Below are 20,629 nucleotides of genomic sequence, written 5' to 3'. Positions count from 1 at the left end.
TCAAAACATTGATTAAAAGTAAAAATAATACTAAGCAATTGAAGGAGCCATGCTGGATTCAGCAGTTATATCTGGCAAAATGCGGTGCGGGTCAGATTCTATAATGAGTTTGACCTTGCAAAGATATATCTCATCATGAACCAATAAACTTAAATGATACAATGCAAAGTGACAAGAAAGGTAAAAAATTGCATCGGGCACCTTTGTGTTCTTTTCTTCAGTTTAATTATTTGGAAAGTGTAGCAAAAAGTCAAAGTTGCCAAGGTTAGAGTAGTATTAAATATTAAATCTAAACTATCAATATTTAAACAAATTAACACCATTTTGACAATGTCATTAAATTTACATTGATTACACTATATATCAAGATTATAAAGCAAGACAGCAAATTAATTAATGCGATCAGGGCTGACACAGTTCACAAGGAGGGCTATTAATGTTCTTCAAGTTAGTCAGAATGACACAGTTGTGAAAAGAAACAATAGTCGTTCATGTGGCCAGCACACTGGCACAAAACTAAATCTGGGCGTCATTTGCGCGTTACGCCGCACGACGCGCGTGACGTGCATTACGCGCGCATGGTGGCTTAGGCAGTGACGCGTGGCAGCGCATGGCGCCCCAGGATTTTGGGATTCTCAATATCCTCGCGCGGCACCTGCGGGATGCGCAAATAACGCCCAAGTGGGACACAGGCCCTTTACAATCTGAATAAAGTTGATACTTTGATAATTAATTTTTCATTGTTTCACACAATATCAAATAATTGAAATAAATAATTTCATATTAAAACAATGGTTCCTCAACATGTGCCTTATTAGGAACCAACCACCAAGGTGGTGTGAAAGCAGGAATGCTTCCCAAAGATGAATTCCCTGACTTACAAAATAAGTTATAAAGGAATTAGTTGTACTATTTTACTCTTTACACGTGTGCTCTTAAACATGTCATATTAGAACGTAAATTTGCTAAACAATGCAACTTTGAGGGCTATGGCTCAAATTCCGGAAATATGTCATGTAAATACTTCAGGCAACAGTACAGTCTGCTTGTATTCCCAATATTATTAGTTAAAAATGTAGCATCAGTTTCATAGTTGATTTTATTTAAATAACCAGGTGAAGGGAAAATGTCAGGATGCATTCATTAGCCTTGCGATGCAATAAGTATGTTGAGCTATTAACATTACTAATTGCACAACATTATACAGCTTATACCTCAAACCATGTTGCATTTACAGAACATCAATCAACAGTCACGACATCCTGACTTTTATCTTTTTTTATCCAAATAATATTTTCTATTTCAGGTATCTATTGGGACCAGTTCCAAATAAGTCTGTGCAGTTTATAGACATCACAGAATTGACATCAAAAACAATTTCCATTAGTTGAGTGAACTGCTAATTATATATACAGGCACACCCCGACTTACGTAATAGACGAATTATGTACATGTACATAATAGTACATGTAAACAAATTCACAATATGTAGTCCTATTTTCTGAATGACTTGTGTTAATGCAACAGGAGATGGCGAGATCTTCCCGTCAGCTTCACATATATAAAAGCGTCCCCTGGCTCACTTTGGTTGGACACTGGGTAGGCAAGTGAGGACGAGGGACGTGATGGATAGCAATCCCCGCCCGAGTCGCCAAAGTTTTTCAGAAAGTGCACCAGCGACCACTACACCAGCTGCCGCACCGTCGGGTTGACACGGCTGTTGTTGTGGCTCACGTTGTATCTCCTGGCCAACAGTATTTCTTCAGGACGCCGCCACGAACAGGATGCACTCAGTCAATGCAGGACTCTCTCCTCTCAACAGATGTCTCCTCTTCCTGTCAGCCGTCACTGTGACCACTGCCTCTCCCTCCTTCTCCCCGGAGTCAGCGACACCTTCCATCTTGAGGAGGGGGAGGAGGTGGTAGTGGAGCGTTGAGCAGCCCAGTGGACAAATCGACGGGAGGAGGCGGCGGAAGGGGAAACGGACAAAGTGACCGCCGATAGGAAGAACGGCAGATGGCGAGAGGGGAGGGAGGTGAATGTGCGCGTCCTATCAGCAGCAGTGGGCTGAGGAAAATGTGTCGGCTAGCAGCTGCAATGCGAGCCGCAACAACAAGCATGTCAACTGGACGGTGCAGCAGCCGGTGACGAAGGGGTCACTGGTGCAGAACAACGGCATCGGCATCTAGTTTTAAGGTGAAATGACACAAAGTGCCTGAATAACAGTCTGAAAAAGCCGCCGGACCCGAAATGCCATCTAGCCACATTCTCCAGAGATGCTGCCCGATCTGCTGAGTTACTCCAGCACTTTGTGTCATTTTGCGTATTAACAAGCATTTGCATAATGCTGGCTTGCATAAACTCTGACTAACATATGGTTTACGGAACATAAATCTTATGCAAGTCGGGGAGCGTCTGTGTGTGTATATATCTTTATATAATATATAAAATATACACATACACCCACACACACATATATATATATATATACTTTCTAACTACAATTATTCCAGTGTTGAAAGTTTGTCTATGAGATCATCAATTGTGTAAATGATTAATTTCACATCATCTTTCTCAATCATTTTATGCTTGCTCTGTTTGCGAAGTATAAGGTCAACATCAGATCCAAGAACATTTTCAGCTATTTTCAGCGAGACCTGCCAGGGAATATGCTCGTCCTTCATGCCATGGATGAGCCTCAACGGACAAGTAATTGGAATGGTGGTGTGCAGTACACAGTGATTTTGAGCATCTTTAATAAATGAGTAAGGAATCTTGTAAAATCCGTCTTCCATTTGCTTGTTCGGCAAATACCATTCACCCTTTTCTTCTATTTCTTTCTTTGTCTAACAGAAACAACAAGCAATTTAGAATGTGATGCAAATATAGATTACCACATAAGATTGATTGAATGATTGAAAGATAACAGTTTGGAAACAGGCAGGGCCCCAGCTATGCCTGCCTCTTTGTCATGTACGTCGCATAATCCCTGTTCCAGGCGTACGTTGGCCCTATCCCCAATCTCTAACTCCGCTACATTGATGACTGCATTGGGGCTGCCTCCTGCACCCGTGCAGAACTCATGGACTTCATTAGCTTCACTACCAATTTCCATCCTGCATTCAAATTCACTTGGACCTCCGACACCTCCCCCCCTTTCTTGATCTCATCCTCCCCTTCACACGAGATCGACTATCGACTGACGTCTATTACAAACCGACCGACTCCCACAGCTATCCAGACTACACTTCTTCCCACCCTGCCTCCTGCAAAACTCGATCTCTTCATCCCAATTCTCCCGTCTCCGCCACATCTGCGCCCAAGATGAGGTGTTCCATACCATGACAACCGAGATGTCCTCATTCGGTAGATGAGGTCCTCACTCGTGTCTCTCATTATCCCCCAGCTCCGTCCTTGCTCCTCCTTCCCCTAGTCGCAACAGAGTCAGAGCCCTCCTAGTCTTTCTCTTTCATCTGTTGCATACAACACATAATCCAACAACATTTTTGCGACCTCCAATGGAGATCCCACCACTAGTCACATCATCCCATCTTTACCCCGATATCAGCGAGACCAGGTGTAGATTGGGTGATCGTTTCACTGAACACCTTCGCTGGGTCTGCCTGATCTCTTGGTTGCCAAACACTTTAACCCCCCTTCCCATTCTGACCTTTTTGTCCTGAGCCTCCACCGTTGTCAAGATTAAGGCCAAACGTAAATTGGAGGAACAGCACCTCACATTTCACTTCGGCAGCTTGCACCCCAGCGTTATGAATATAGATTTCTCTAATTTCATAGAAACATAGAAAATAGGTGCAGGAGTAGGCCATTCGGCCATTCGAGCCTGCACCGCCATTCAATATGATCATGGCTGATCATCCAACTCAGTAAGTATCCTGTACCTGCCTTCTCTCCATACCCCGATCCCTTTAGCCACAAGGGCCACATCTAACTCCCTCTTAAATATAGCCAATGAACTGGCCTCAACTACCTTCTGTGGCAGAGAATTCCAGAGATTCACCACTCTCTGTGTGAAAAATGTTTTTCTCATCTCGGTCCTAAAAGATTTCCCCCTTATCCTTAAACTGTGACCGCTTGTTCTGGACTTCCCCGACATCGGGAACAATTTCATGTAACCCTTGGATCCCCCCTCTCTCCATCCCTATCCTACTAGTTTCACCATTGCCCTGCTTAGTTTTCACTGTTTGTATCTACTTGTCATCTCCTTTTCCACACCAACACTGCACCTTTGTCAGCTCTACCTTTCCTTAATCATTGTTGCTGGCTTTGATTTGTTTTCATATCTTTCATTCAGTTGTTCTTTGTACTGTTTCATTCTTTTTGTTTCCCTCTCCCCTGACTCTTAGTCTGAAGGGTCTCGACCGGAAATGTCGCCTCTTCCTTTTCTTCAGAGATGCTGCCTGACCCGCTGAGATACTCCAGCAGCAGTTTCTTCCTAGACAATTTTCAGTCCACTGAGTCGAAGCTGACCATCCGTTACCCATTCACAGTAGTTCTATGCTATCCCACTTTTATATCCACTCCCTAGACACTTGGAGCAATCATTTATTTATTTTTACAGAGGCCAATTAACTTACAAACCTGCACGTCTTTGGGATGTTAAAGGCCATGACCCTCTCGTAGTCTACACTTATCTAACTACGTGGGGTACACAAACATCTTCAGGAGAAGAAACCTTTATTAACCAATTTGACGTCCAATATTGGGCTACAAACCTCTTATTAATGAACTGGGGCAGTATAATGTCTTCAATTCACTTCAGACAGTTTAGTTTATTGTCACATGCACCGAGGTACAGTGAAAAGCTTAAAGTACCATCGGTCCAACTCGTCCCTGCCGATCAAGATACCCCATCTAAGCTAGTCCCATTAATGGGCAGATCTTTCACTAGACAAACTCACTCCTCAGACTTGTTGTTTTGTAACTACTATAACTGCTTGACTAAAAGTGTCTCTCATTCTGGAAAGGGAATTTACACAACTAAGGGCAATACGTCAGCATTCATCATACCCTTTGCCACATCCAGTGCCCTCAACTATTTCATTAATAAGTGTAGAGTGAATCATATTGACTGAAGACTACCTTCTGTGAAGGACAGTCCAGTCCTTCTTTCAGAATGTTACCTGATGGAAAAAATAATTATATCGTAACCGAGAAGATGGTTTATTTACCTCCAAAGGAAGCTGCCCGAAAGCAGTCACCAAATAATCAGCTCCTGCAGCTATGCCAACGAGTGCAGCAACCCTCTCTGGCCGTGCTATTGCAGCAAGGATCATCAGCCATCCTCCCATACTGGAACCCACCAGAATCTGAGGAAAAATATATTCATAAATGTGTAAGAAGGAACTGCAGATGGTGGTTTACACCGAAGATAGACACAAAAAGCTGAAATAACTCAGCGGGACAGAGAGCATCACTGGAGAGAAGGAATGAGAGACGTTTCGGGTCGAGACCTTTCTTCAGATGTTCACAATTAGAAACGTAGAAAATAGGTGCAGGAGGAGGCCATTCGGCCCTTCGAGCCAGCACCGCCATTCATTGTGATCATGGCTGATCGTCCCCTATCAATAACCCGTGCCTGCCTTCTCCCCATGTCCCTTGATTTCACTAGCCCCTAGAGCTCTATCTAACTCTCTCTTAAATCCATCCAGTGAATTGGCCTCCACTGCAATCTGTGATAGTGAATTCCACTAATTCACAACTCTCTGGGTGAAAAAGTTTTTCCTCACCTCAGTCTTAAATGACTTCCCCTTTATTCTAAGACTGCGGCCCCTGGTTCTGGATGTCCAACATTTGGAACATTTTTTCTGCATCCAGCTTGTCCAGTCCTTTTATGATTTTATATGTTTCTATAAGATCCCCCTCATCCTTCTAAACTCCAGTGAATACAAGCCTAGTCTTTTCAATCTTTCCTCTTATGACAGTCCCGCCATCCCAGGGATCAATCTCGTGAACCTACGCTGCACTGCCTCAATCACAAGGATGTCCATCCTCAAACTAGGAGACCAAAACTGGACACAATACTCCAGATGTGCTCTCACCAGAGCCCTATACAATTGCAGAAGAACCTATTTACTCCTATACTGAAATCCTCTTGTTATGAAGGCCAACATTCCATTAGCTTTCTTCACTGCCTGCTGTACCTGCACGCCAACTTTCAGTGACTGGTGTACAAGGATGCCCAGGTCTCGATGCACCTCCCCCTTGCCTAACCTAACCCCATTGAGATAATAATCTGCCCCCTTGTTTTTGCCACCAAAGTGGTAACCTCACATTTATCTATATTATACTGTATCTGCCACGCATCTGCCCACTCACTCAACCTGTCCAGGTCACCCTCCAACCTCCTAACATCCTCTTCACAGTTTACACTGCCACCCGGCTTTGTGTCGTCCGCAAACTTGCTAGTGTTGCTCCTAATTCCCTCTTCCAAATCATTAATATATATGGTAAACAGTTGCAGCGCCAACACTGAGCCTTGCGGCACTCCACTCGCCACTGCCTGCCATTCTGAAAAGGACCCGTTCACTCCTACTCTTTGCTGCCTGTCTGCCAAACAATTTTCTATCCATATCAACACCCTACCCTCAATACCACGTGCTCTAATTTTAGTCACCAGTCTCCCGTGTGGGACCTTATCAAAGGCTTTCTGATAGTCTAGATACACTGCATCCACTGGCACCCCTTAATCCATTTTACTTGTCACATCCTCAAAAAATTCCAGAAGATTAGTCAAGCATGATTTCCCTTTCATAAATCCATGTTGACTTGGACTAATCCTTTTACTGCTATCCAAATGCCCCATTATTACCGCTTTAATAATTGACTCCAGCATCTTTCCCACCACCGAAGTCAGGCTAACTGGTCTGTAATTCCCCGTTTTCTCTCTCGTTCCTTTCTTGGAAAGTGGGATAACGTTAGCTATCCTGCAATCCACAGGAACTGATCCTGAATCGATCGAACATTGGAAAATAATCACCAATCCGTCCACTATTTCTATTATTTCCACTATTAATCCACTATAATCCACTATTAATTAGATTACAACATGGACTGAAAAATAATTTGCTTCTTATGCAATAAAATACATAAAATCTGGAAAAGAAAGAGAAAATACATAAATTTCTTCACATTTCACCATTGAAAATATGTTTGATTTGCAAATATTCCCAGTACTGATGATGAAAGGCAATTTGACGTTATATTAATACTACTTAATACTACTTATTTCTCCAAAGATGCTGCCTGACCCGATGAATACTTTCATCATTTAGTACCTCCAAGCACAAATTCCCACTTTCATCTGTGATGAAAGTAGGAATTTGTGCTTGGAGGTACTAAATTACTACTTTTCATCTGTTTTCACCAAGGAGAAGAGCATGGAGGACAGCGAGATCAGTGTGGAGAAAATTAATATGCAAGGTCAGTTTGAGAGTAAGGAGGAGGTGGCGTTGGGGCTTTTGAACAGCATTAAGGTTGATCAATCCCCATGACCTTCTGAGATTTATCCGAGGCGATTGAGAGAGGCAAGAGAGGTCATTGCAGTAGCCTTGACAAAGATCTTTGCATCTTCTCTAGCCACCGGCAAGATCCAGGAGAATAGCTAATGTTCATTTAAGAAAGGAAGTAAAGAGAATCTCGGGATTTATAGTCCAGTGAACCTCACATCAGTGGTTGGGAATCTTATCGGAGAGGATTCTTCAGGTTAGGATTTTCTCCCACTTGGAGGAGAATGGGTTAGTTAGGCACAATCACCATGGATTTGTATACGGCAGGTCATGTCTTACTAACATCAGTGTGTTTTTTGTGGAGGTGACAAAAGGTGACCGATGAGGGCAGAGCGGTGGATATTGTACACATGCATTTTAGTAAGACATATGATAAAGTCCCCCATGGCAGGCTGAGCCAGAAGATTAATGTGCATGGGATTAACAGTGACTTGATTTTATGGATTCACTAGACTAAGTGGGACCTATTGAGTCCCAGTCACACGGGAGGCCTGGTCCATCAACGCAACCCATTCCCCAACTTAATATTCCACCACTCACCCGTTCCAACGCAATCCGTTCGCCCAATGCAATATTCCATCACTCACCCATAGCCCCTAACTGCGCAGGCGCGGCTCATTTTCCCTCATCCCCGGCACTCCCTCCCCCTCCTCTTCATCTGTGGCAGGGGAGGAGGGGTGTTTGTGGACGGGGAGGTTTATCTTCGGGAAAACGGTCACGATTGAAACTGACCATCTGACTAATCAGCATTTTGAACAAACCAATAAACGCATCTCCAGGACGACATTGTTCTAACCTATAAACGTGGCAAGGACATGCACCTGACTGACACCCTCTCGCGTGCTCCTTGAAAGACCTGCAAGGGTTCATCCATACCAGATGATGATTTTGTGGTTAAGATTGTTTCCTTTATTCCCTCGTCCTGCTTGGAGGTCCTGGTAGCCCACACTGCTGCTGACGAAAACTTACCATCGCTCTCCTGTCATTAAATGCGGTTGGCCTGACAAGCAATACAATCTACCACTTCCAGTCCGGTTCTTCTTTGCCATTCGTGATGAAGCAGTAGTACAAGATGGCATTATCGTAAAAGGCCACAAAGCTGTAGTTCCTGCCTCTCTACACAGCAAGTATTTTGATGCTGTCCATACGGGACACCCAGGCACCGAAGCAACTGTCCTGCGAGCAAAAGACATGTTTTTCTGGCCTGGCATGGCCGATTACATTCACGAGAAAGTGGAATCCTGTGCAGTGTGTAACAGTTTGGCACCACATCAACAAAAACAGCCACTTCTCTCACACGTGGTTTCTGCCCTCCCGTGGTCCAGTGGAAACTGACATATTTGAGTGGCGTGGCAAACAATACCTTTGAATACCTAGTTCTGGTTGGTTTGACATTGATCTTCTTTGTAGCCCCACTTCTCATGGGGTAGTTCAGAAGCTGGCTCGCCATTTCTCAGACCACAGAGCTCCATGTCAACTACTATCTGATAATGGCAGTCAATTTACCAGCCAGTACTTCAAAGACTTTGCGACACGCTGAAGTTTTCGTCACATCACCAGCAGCCCCGAGTACTCTCAGTTGAATGGACTAACTGAACGTGCCATCAGGAGTGCCATACATTAACGGTACGGTCCTACGGAGCAAAATCAGATGTGTACCTGGACTTGCGCAACATCTTCCGCGACCCGATATTGGATTCACCCGCTCAGCGTCTGATGTCAAGGCAGACCCGAGCCACATTTGCTGTGGCGAAACAGGCACTGGTACTGCATGTGTTCCCACCATCAGAAGTCCAGGCTAGACTACAACAAAAGCGCGACATTCAGAAAGGGTGGTATGACAAGATGAGCAGACCACTAGCCGAGGGACAGGTGGCAAAGGTCACGACCGCCTCGGTGTAATTTCTGGAACTGTCTTCGAGCCACGTTCACACTTGGTCAGTGCCGATGGCAGCACCTACAGACGTAATAGGCAACATATCCTGCCTGTGAATGAGCCAACACCACTTCCGTACTATCCTGACCACACAAGTGTACTTCCATCCACATCCAGGGGCATCGGCCCGACTGCACCAGCACGACAACCTGTTTCTGATCCGGTTACTCCACCGATGGCCATGCCGCCTCCACCTGAGCCAAAGTCTCCTGTTTCGACGCCGGGGATGCCGTTTCAATCTCCAACACCTATTTTATCAACGATCGTGTCCCCGGCGACGGAGGAGATTCAGGACTGTACCATATGCGTGCTGGTCGTTAGCCCACCGTACAGTACCCAGGCTATGTTTGAACTTACTCCAGTTTATTGACACATACTATGTGTGCTTTATATAATCAGCAGTATAGATTTGCATTTAATTCTTTGTAGTAATCAGTAGTTTTGCATTTGCATTTAATTCTTTAAGAGGGAGGATGTAGATTAGTGTGTCGATACTATATACATGTTACCACACAAATTATACATGCTGCACATTTCTTATGTCTTATTTCTTATCCGCCCACAGACTTGATAATGAGCACTCTCTGGTGTGAGCGTGGGCGTGTGGGCGGCGGCGTGTGGGGGGAGCGTGCGGGGGGGGGCGTGCGTGGGGGGGCGTGTTGGGGAGAGTGGGGGTGGGGGTGTGGGGGGGGGATTGTGTGGGGGAGAATGGTGTGTGGGCGGGGGGAGTTGTGGGGGGAGAGGGGTGTGTGGACGGGGGGGAGTTGTGGGGGGAGAGGGGTGTGTGGATGGGGGGCTTGTGTGGGGGAGAGGGGTGTGTGGGCGGGGGGGAGTGAGCTCAGAGAAAAGACAGGGAAGAGCCATGGGGGAGCGGGGGGGGGGGGGGGCCCATGGGGGAGGGGGGGCAGGGAAGGAGCCAGCTAGGGGGACCAGAGGGGTAGTGGCTGCAATTGGCGGTGCGTTGTGGGGACACAGCGGGCGCTGGTCGCTCTCCTCCGCCGGGATCAGAGCCTCCACTTTCCGTTTGACAACATCGGCGACATCTCCGACTGTGCTGGATCTCCAATGCTGGGCCTCCCACGCTGGGCTGGGCTGGGTCTCCTACGCTGGACTGGGCTCCCACGCTAGGCTGGGCTGGGTCGGGTCTTCGATGCTGGGCTGCTGCTTGGGGCTGGGCTGCTGCTCGGGGCTGGGCTGCTGCTCGGGGCTGGGCTGCTGCTCGGGGCTGGGCTGCTGCTCGGGGCTGGGCTGCTGCTCGGGGCTGGGCTGCTGCTCGGGGCTGGGCTGCTGCTCGGGGCTGGGCTGCTGCTTGAGGGTGGGCTGCTTCGGGTCCCTCTCGAAAGTCAGGTTGGAAACCTCTGCCGGCCATCCTCAGCTCAATAAAGGCGCGATGGTGCAGGAAATGGCGGAATGTCCCGGGGAGTGACAGGGGAAGAGATTGGGAGGGGGGGGGGGGGGGGGGGGTTGTGGGGGGCTTGTGTGTGGGCGGGTGGAAGTTGTGGGAGGAGAGGGGTATGTGGGCGAAGAGAGTGAGTTTGGAGAAAAGACAGGAGAAGAGCCATGGGGAAGAGCAAGGGGGAGAGGGGGGCATCACTGGGGAGGGGAGAAGGAGCAAGCTAGGGGGACCAGATGGGTAGTGGCTGCAATTGGCGGTGCGATGGGGGGGGGGGTTTACAGCGGGCGCTGGTCCCTGGTCGTTGTCCTCTGCCGGGATCAGAGTCTCCGCTTTCCGTTTGGCGATATCAATAGACAATAGGTGCAGGAGTAGGCCACTCGGCCCTTCGAGCCAACACCGCCATTCAATGTGATCATGGCTGATCATCCCCAATCAGTACCACGTTCCTGCCTTCTCCCCATATCCCCTGACTCCGCTATCTTTAAGAGTCTTATCTAGCTCTCTCTTGAAAGTATCCAGAGAACCGGCCTCCACCGCCCTCCGAGGCAGAGAATTCCACAGACTCACAACTCTCAGTGAGAAAAAGTGTTTCTTCATTTCCGTTCTAAATGGCTTACCCCTCATTCTTAAATAAGATGCGTGTGTGGGGGGCAAAATAAGGCATATGGTATGCTTGCTCAATGCATTGGGTATGTCAGGAAATCATTATGCAGCTTTTGAGGACTTTGGTTAGGCCACATTTGGAGTATTGTGTGAAGTTCTGGTCGCCCCATTACAGTAAGAATGTAGAGGCTTTGGAATTGGTGTATAGGTTTATGATGCCTGGATTAAAAGCAATTTGCTAAATGGAGAGGTTAGACAGACTTGGATTGTTTTATCTGGATCGCCGGAAGTTGCGGGGAAACCCGACAGAAGCGTATAAAATTATGAGAGGCATTGAAAGGGTAGAAGGTCAGAATCTTTTTCACAGCAGGGAAAAATCAAATACTATAGGACATAGTTTTAAGTTGGAAGATACAAAATTTAAAGGAGACAAGACTAAGTGGGTCCCATGTTCACACCGGAGGGCTTGTCCCCCAACGCAATATTCCACGTCTCCATCAATTAAAATATTGGTGGCCAGTGGGGAGGGGGGGTGGGCTTTCTGGAGCGCTAGTATGGGTGTAGTGAGCCGAAGGGACTGGTTTCCAGAGGGCTAGTATGGACATTGTGGGCCGAATGGTTTCTTGGTCTGGCAGCTCAGTCACTCAGGCCTGGTGGGCTGGCAGCTCAATCACTCAGGGCTGGTGGGCTGGCAGATCAGTCACTCAGGGCTGGTGGGCTGGCAGATCAGTTACTTAGGGCTGGTGGGCTGGTAGCTCAGTCACTCAGAGCTGGTGAGCTGGCAGATCAGTCACTTCGGGCTGGTGGGCTGGCAGAGTCACTCAGGGCTGGTGAGCTGGCAGCTCAGTCACTCGGGGCTGGCAGCTCAGTCATTCAGGGCTGGTAGTTCAGTCACTCAGGGCTGGTTGGCTGGCAGCTCAGTCACTCGGGGCTGGTGGGCTGGCAGTTCACTCACGGTTATTCCTTGATATTCCATACCAGGCAGGGTGCAGGCCACCACATTCAATTGCGCAGCACTCCAGGCAGGGTGCAGGCCACCACATTCAATTCTCTCTCTCTCTCTTTTTTTTCCCCCAGTATCATTTGGCATTTTGCAAAGACAACTGCATCTGCAGTTCCTTCCTATTGAAGAAGTACCCTGGGCCGAAACAACTCCTACAGGCATGATATTCACCTCCACAAAAAACAAGGAAGTATTGGCCAGGGGTCCAGGAGGCCATTATGTGATTGGACACAATGCCATCGGATAGGGAAGCTGGTCGGTGATTGGATGCAATCTTTATACAGCGGACAGGATATTCTCTAGGACATTGAGGGAAGTTAGTGTAGAAATAGCAGGGGCTATGACAGAAATATTTCAAATGTCATTAGAAACGGGAATAGTGCCGGAGGATTGGCGTACTGCGCATGTTGTTCCATTGTTTAAAAAGGGTTCTAAGAGTAAACCTAGCAATTATAGACCTGTTAGTTTGACGTCAGTGGTGGGAAAATTAATGGAAAGGATACTTAGAGATAATATATATAAGCATCTGGATAAACAGGGTCTGATTAGGAACAGTCAACATGGATTTGTGCCTGGAAGGTCATGTTTGACTAATCTTCTTGAATTTTTTGAAGAGGTTACTCGGGAAATTGATGAGGGTAAAGCAGTTGATGTTGTATATATGGACTTCAGTAAGGCCTTTGACAAGGTTCCTCGGAAGGTTGGTTAAGAAGGTTCAATTGTTGGGTATTAATGGTGGAGTAGCAAGATGGATTCAACAGTGGCTGAATGGGGGATGCCAGAGAGTAATGGTGGATGGCTGTTTGTCAGGTTGGAGGCCAGTGACTAGTGGGCTGCCACAGGGATCTGTGTTGGGTCCACTGTTGTTTGTCATGTACATCAATGATCTGGATGATGGTGTGGTAAATTGGATTAGTAAGTATGCAGATGATACTAAGATAGGTGGTGTTGTGGATAATGAAGTAGATTTTCAAAGACTACAGAGAGATTTAGGCCATTTGGAAGAGTGGGCTGAAAGATGGCAGATGGAGTTTAATGCTGATAAGTGTGAGGTGCTACATCTTGGCAGGACAAATCAAAATAGGACGTACATGGTAAATGGTAGTGAATTGAGGAATGCAGTTGAACAGAGGGATCTAGGAATAACTGCACAGTTCCCTGAAGGTGGAATCTCATGTAGATAGGGTGGTAAAGAAAGCTTTTGGTGTGCTGGCCTTTATAAATCAGAGCATTGAGTATAGAAGTTTGGATGTAATGTTAAAATTGTACAAGGCATTGGTGAGGCCAATTCTGGAGTATGGTGTACAATTTTGGTCGCCTAATTATAGGAAGGATGTCAACAAAATAGAGAGCGTACAGAGGAGATTTACTAGAATGTTGCCTGGGTTTCAGCAACTAAGTTACAGTGAAAGGTTGAACAAGTTAGGTCTTTATTCTTTGGAGCGCAGAAGGTTAAGGGGGGACTTGATAGAGGTCTTTAAAATGATGTGAGGGATAGACAGAGTTGACGTGGATAAGCTTTTCCCATTGGGAGTAGGGAAGATTCAAACAAGAGGACATGACTTGAGAATTAAGGGACAGATGTTTAGGGGTAACATGAGGGGGAACTTCTTTACTCAGAGAGTGGTAGCTGTGTGGAATGAGCTTCCAGTGGAGGTGGACGGGAAAATGAATGGACGGGAAAGGAATGGAGGGTTATGATCTGAGTACAGGTAGATGGGACTAGGGGAGAATAAGTGTTCGGCACGGACTAGAAGAGCCGAGATGGCCTGTTTCCGTGCTGTAATTGTTATCTGGTTATATGATTGGCCGTTTTTTCCCCCCTCATTTCAAAATCGTACTGTTTCGGTTTTTCACACGTTTTTAACTTAAAAATCGGAACAAATATGATAAAATCGGACTAGTTGGCAGGTATGCAGTTGATAGTCTGTCTTCTGTGATGGAGCCGGTGAGATCAAGAAACGTTAGGGGGGTGTCGGAGATGGTCCAAGTGAATTTGAATTCAGGATGGAAATTATTAGTCATGGGTAATTTTTAGTACCATCTTCGGAACCGGCTTCGCGATTAGTATCTTTGCCTGCAAGTGCAGAGAATGCCAGCGCCACACATTAATGCTATTATATTAAGGCACATAAGTTAATGGGGAGGGCCCATTAGTCTGCAGCCATGATTATGCGATTCGAGTCACCTTGCATATCAGTTCATTTTCTTTATCTTATTTTTTTCTCAATTTAGAAGTCCAGCCGACAACTTATTGATAAGTGCTTCTTTAAGTTACCGTTTCTGATTTAAATCCATGCACTGTAGCCCAGAGATTATCGCTAGTTTTTCTGTAATTTTGGAAAACTTGGAATCAAGTTTTCATACATAGATTATAGATACACAAGATTATAGATTTAGGGGCCCAGAAATCCTTGATGAATGTCTGAATCGACAATGTCTGAATCGACATCCTAATACAAATAAATTAATATCTTATATTTATAATACCCTTTTAGATGCTGACATTCCGTCATCAGAGTCATATAGACGAGCATGGGAGGACGAATTGGCTCAAACCATAATGAAAGACATATGGGATGAATGTTTACAATATATACATCATTGCTCGTTAAACACTAAACATTCCTTAATACAGTTTAAAATAGTACATAGATTACACTATTCGAAGACAAAATTAAATAGGATTTTCCCAAGCACTTCCCCTCTTTGTGATAAATGCCAATTTCAAGAAGCCAATTTAACTCACACTTTTATAACGTATAAAAATGCAAAATTTTTGGTTGGACATTTTAAAAATTATCTCTAAAGTTATCGATAATCAACTGGACCCAATCCAAAATTAATAATCTTAGGATTATCAGAACATACCACAAACTTTACGATAAGCCAGAGACACTTCCTTGATTACAGTTTAATAACTGCAAAAAAATTAATACTTAAATTTTGGAAAAAACCAGCAACCCCCACAATTAAAATGTGGATTACGGAAATTACCGAGACCTTGCATTTGGAAAAAATAAGATTTGTCTTAATTGACAAACCATAACTATTTTTCAAAATATGGTCTCCATTTATTGAATTTTTACAAAAGTAAATTGGTTTAACACAAATTTAAAGTCACAACTTGAGTTTAGGGTTGGATGAACATCTCCCGGATCATACAAGATCACACTTGGTGTAATCAGCGTTGCGGATGAACAGTATGTGTGTGTGATATAGTTCATCTACCAAATTCATAATTTTGTTAATTTTCTTTTTAAATGTTTTCCTCCATGCATAATCTATCTGTTTCTGCTCATGCTTTGGATTACACTGCGAGAGGCATAACGGAAGTCGGGTCGGGTTTCCCAAAATGGCGGAGGTTTCGCTCCGTTGCGTACTACTCGTCAGTCCCTTGGATTTTGCTGAAGTGGTCTATCTTGCTCTGCTCTATGATCTTTGGTCATCAATGTAACAGAGATAGAGTTTGGGGATAGGGCCAGTGTACACCTGGAACAGGGATTGTTCGATGTACCCTATAGAGAGGCAGGCATAGCTGGGGCCTATGCGAGTGCCCAAAGGTACACCTTGGATTTGGAGGAAGTGGGAGGAGTCTAAGGACACGTTGTTAAGAGTAAGGACCAGGCTAGGCGGAGGAGAGAATTGGAAGAGGGAAATTGGCTGGTTCTGCGGTCGAGGAAGAAACGGAGGGCTTTAAGACCTTCCAGGTGGGGGATGGAGGTGTAGAGTGACTGAACATCCATAGTAAAGATGAGGGAGTGGGGGCTCGGAAAAAAGTAAATGAACAGACGAAGGGCGTGTGAGGTGTCTAGGACGTAGGTAGGGGGGGATTGGACCAGGGGGGATAAGATGGAGTAAAAGAGTGACACCTGAGGTGGGAACTGAAAGGCACTTTTAAAATAAAAGATCTTTAGCTATTGAAATACAAAATAGTTTGGGCAAAAGATAGTCATAGAATCGTTCGAAAAGTGCATTCAACCCAACTAATCTGGTAAAGAGTCCTCAGCACTCTCTTCAGACTCATCCCCTTCCACTTATGCCATAACCCCATAAAGTTATTTCCTCAGAAAAAGATTTACAATTCCCTTTCAAAGGCAAATGACTAATTCTGTTTCCACCACTCCTATAGGCTGTGACTTTCACAATGATCATTACAGTTATGCAAATAATAAAATAATCCCTCACCAAAAAAATGGAAATCTTTGCTCCTTATCCTTGAATGATCTGATAATTAGCACAATTTCATTTTATTTAACCTTTGTAAACTAGTCGTAATCTATATCCCCAGAACTTTTTATCCTCCAAGGATAACTATCCCAGCTACAATGAATTAGTCATACCATGAACCACTCCAATAAATCGTTCCCGTTATTTGTTTCTGTAGGATTAAAAAATGAGTGACAATTCAAGATTAAACGTTTAAGAGGGAACTGCAGATGCTGGCAATCAGTTTGGAATTCACGGAGACAGCATTTGTAGTATTTTGCGTTTAGCATTGTCATATCTGGAGGTGATAGAAATATTGAACATGCAAGTGAACTTAAGTAAAAATAAGCATTTTTTTTCTTATGGAGAGAATAGTGACTGAGCACGAGAGTGAAAAAGGCACCAAATTTGCAAAGGTTTGGTACAATACGGGAATATGCTAATGACAAAAATATGCACCAGCTGTATGGCAGAGGCTAGCTACTTCTGTCGGCAACTTCAGCATGCTGAAGTATGGCAGAAATGTATTAATTAGTCAATTAAGTCACTTTTACTTTTCTCTCAGCTGGAAATGGTTTTGCCTCCTTTTTAAGTTTTACAAGTTAACATTTCAAATGCCGAGTTGGAAACTTTTTTTTCCTGTTTTCCCATTTGTCTCGTACAGTTGCAGTAAATAATAGTTTGTCATAAATACCTCTGAACTTACACAAAAGAAAATCTGAGCCTAATAATTTACTTGGGCCATAAAATCTTACTTGTGGTCCTTCTGTGAGCTGATCGAATATGGCCAAAACATCCTTCTTCCAACTGCTTACTGTACACTCACTGAAGTTTCCACCAGATGCACCACATCCTGAATAATCAAACCTTAGAGGCAAAACCAAACATTGTGAGACATGTATCTGAAACAGACAATTTTATGTCCTGATGAAATTACAGATAAGATCATAAAAATATGCAGTGTAATGTCAAGAAACATTTTTCTGTCATCCATTTGTTTCAAATTGCTTAAAACCTTTAGAACACACTGAAAATCTGAAATAGAAACAGAAAATGGTGGCAGCACTCAGTGGGTCAGACATTATTTAATGTAAAGAGAAACAGTTAATGCTTCAGGTTTGGGACCCTTCTTAAATAGAAAATAGGTGCAGGAGGAGGCCATTTGTCCCTTCAAGCCAGCACCGCCATTCATTGTGATCATGGCTGATCGTCCCCAATCAATCAACCGTGCCTCTTTCTCCCTATATCCCTTGATTCCACTAGCCCCTCGAGCTCTATCTAACTCTCTCTTAAATCCATCCAGTGATTTGGCCTCCACTGCCCTCTGTGGCAGGGAATCCCACAAATTCACAACTCTCTGGATGAAAACGTTTTTTCTCACCTCGGTCTTAAATGGCCTCCCCTTTATTCTAAGACTGTGTCCCCTGGTTCTGGACTCGCCTAACATTGGGAACATTTTTCCTACATCTAGCTCGCCCAGTCCTTTTATAATTTTATATGTTTCTATAAGATCCCCCTCATCCTTCTAAACTCCAGTGAATACAAGCCTAGTCTTTTCAATCTTTCAAATGATGCATCTCAAACCAGAAACATAAAACTTTTCTCCTTCCATGAGAAGAGGTTGTTTTGTTAATTAAAATTTAATATTATTTTCAGATTTTAATGAGCAGGGATTTTGTTCAAGGAATGTATTAGTACCTATGTACAAATCTACACATCTAAACAAGTGTATGAAGCATCGCAGATTAATTTGGCAATTAAATTCCTATGGTAAATTACATTTTTACTTTACACACAAAGCTACAGAAAACTATAGATCAAGTCGCTTAACGTTTCCAGTTGGACAAATCATGGAGTAAATACTCAGAGATGTGATTAAATTACTCAAAAGCTGAAAAATGAACCAGAATAGGCTACAGGGAAAGTCAAGTTTTATCTTTATAGAAGCAACATGAAGATTAAGTAAATTAATGAAGTAGATTCAGCGTATTTCGATTTTTAAGGGGCCAGAATACTTGAAATAAGCGGATGTGAAAATGCACAGCAAGCTGATTTCAAAGTGGAACACATTATCGAGGTTAAGTGTGGTTGTTCAGATTAGCAGGCTGTGGGAAGTGCAGTTTTATGTTACACAATCGATAAGAAGACTGAAAATAGTAATAATTATTATGTTGCTAAGTCGATGAATACAAACACTATAAAACATTAACAACAGAAACAGATCCAGTCAACATGCATAGAGACGCTATAGGTCTTGAGGACATACAGGGGAAATTCACCAGATGTTGCCTGGGATGGACTATTTCAGTTATGAGGAGTGACTGGTTAAGCTGGGGTCGTTTTCCTTGGAACACAGGAAGCAGGGAGGATACCTGATAGAGATTTACAAAATTACGAGAGGCATAGGGCGAACAGTAGGAAACATTTTGCTTTGGTAGATGCATCTAAAATGAAAGGGCAATGGTTTACGGTAAAAAGCCAGAGGATAATAGGACTGCACTGCCTGAGTGGGTGGTGGAGGCATTTTCGGGCAAACACTTGAATTCCTAAGCATAGAAGGCAACAAATCAAATGCTGGTAAAAGGAATTATCATAGGAAAGTACTTAATGGTTGGCATGGATGTGATAGTTTGTAGGCCTAATTCAAATGATGCATTACTCTATGATATATCTTCACGTATGGCAATACAAGGTTAGGTGATGCAAGTTAGCTGTTACTGCAGTCAGCAATTCATTGACACACAAAATGGTGAAGTTATGAAATCTGGAAATGAAAACCATTTGAAACTACCTTGTGAAGTAAGGGAAATGAACAGCATAGGTCAGGGCCTATTTCAACTTTGTCCATCCTATTGATAAAGAGGATAGTATATTTTAATCTCACATATGGCACAAGACATTTTGCAGTATGGAATAGATTTCCTCACCAATCTCCCATTGGGGTGGAAAGTGGACATATGTCAAATGTGTTAGTGGGAGAGTCCCATGCGAGTGCGGATCGTTAAAATGAGGGCCAAGCGGAGGGGCAAAAGAAACAGGTGGTAGGGTGGCAGAATAGGTGGTAAAGAGGAAAGGTAGGACAATTTGTCTGGCATTGGGGGCCCTGCTGATGGGGACAGGTAAATACCGGGTTCAGGCAGATGGCTGAAAGGAAGAATAGGGTGGCTGGTATGGGGAAAAAACGCAAGGAAATTGCTCAACGTCCTTAAGGGTTAAAAGATCAAAGCATGATCACAAAGTTGCTTAATTCATTTGTGGTACGCACAATTTAAACAGATCAGACATATCCGAGATATGTCTGCGGGAAGCTAAAGAGGAAATTGCAGGTGGTCTGTTTGAGATTTATGAGTAGATTTGCTGCCTTACATAGCCAGAGACCTGGATTCGATCCTGACTAACAGGTGCTGTCTGTTTAAAGTTGGTACATTCTTCCCGTGACTGTGTTGCTTTTCCCCAGGTGCTCCGGTTTTTTCCCACACGCCAAAGATGTACAGGCTTGTAGGTTAATTGGCTTCGGTAAAGATTGTAATTTGTCCCTAGTGTGTTGGGTAGTGCTATTGTATGGGGATCGCTGGTCAGCGTGAACTCGGTGGACTGTATCTCTAAAGCTAAAAAAGGAGAGACCAAGCAAGGCAAGTATGGATTCATTCTCCTGTCTGCCCGTGTCACCATGGCCAACCTAATGTCAAGGATCAGGAATCAAATTATTTCATGGACTGGACCCACGGACCAAGTCTAGAATTTTTTTAATTCTCGACGTATTATAATAATGAGCAGATGGTTGCTACTATAAAACAGTAACAATACTGGTGGGTGCAGGTTACAGATCTGTTACTGCATAACACATTTATTATATTTATTTCTACCTATGCCATTACTTCATTTGTCCTGTTAAGAATATCATTGTTTTGTATATCACTGATGGGCATCTATCTGTTACCGTGTGACACTGT

The 20,629-nt window shown here is 44.2% G+C and overlaps 1 protein-coding gene across 1 annotated transcript in view; it reads right to left on the bottom strand.

The window, feature by feature from the left end:
• Window positions 1–1,081: 1,081 nt before the first annotated feature.
• abhd10 (abhydrolase domain containing 10, depalmitoylase) overlaps window positions 1,082–20,629 on the bottom strand; it is a 36,932-nt gene continuing 17,384 nt past the window's right edge. The window contains exons 3-5 of the mRNA XM_033022215.1: window positions 17,432–17,543; window positions 5,193–5,330; window positions 1,082–2,846 (exon numbers count right to left, since the gene is read on the bottom strand). Coding sequence (XP_032878106.1) covers window positions 2,505–2,846; window positions 5,193–5,330; window positions 17,432–17,543 — 592 coding nt within the window. The 3' untranslated portion in view covers window positions 1,082–2,504. The remainder of the gene's footprint in view (window positions 2,847–5,192; window positions 5,331–17,431; window positions 17,544–20,629) is intronic.

This window comes from Amblyraja radiata, chromosome 6, assembly GCF_010909765.2.
Source record: "Amblyraja radiata isolate CabotCenter1 chromosome 6, sAmbRad1.1.pri, whole genome shotgun sequence".
NCBI lineage: Eukaryota > Metazoa > Chordata > Chondrichthyes > Rajiformes > Rajidae > Amblyraja > Amblyraja radiata.
The sequence above is the reverse complement of the archived record's forward strand: the minus strand, read 5'-3'. Positions and strand labels throughout refer to the sequence as shown.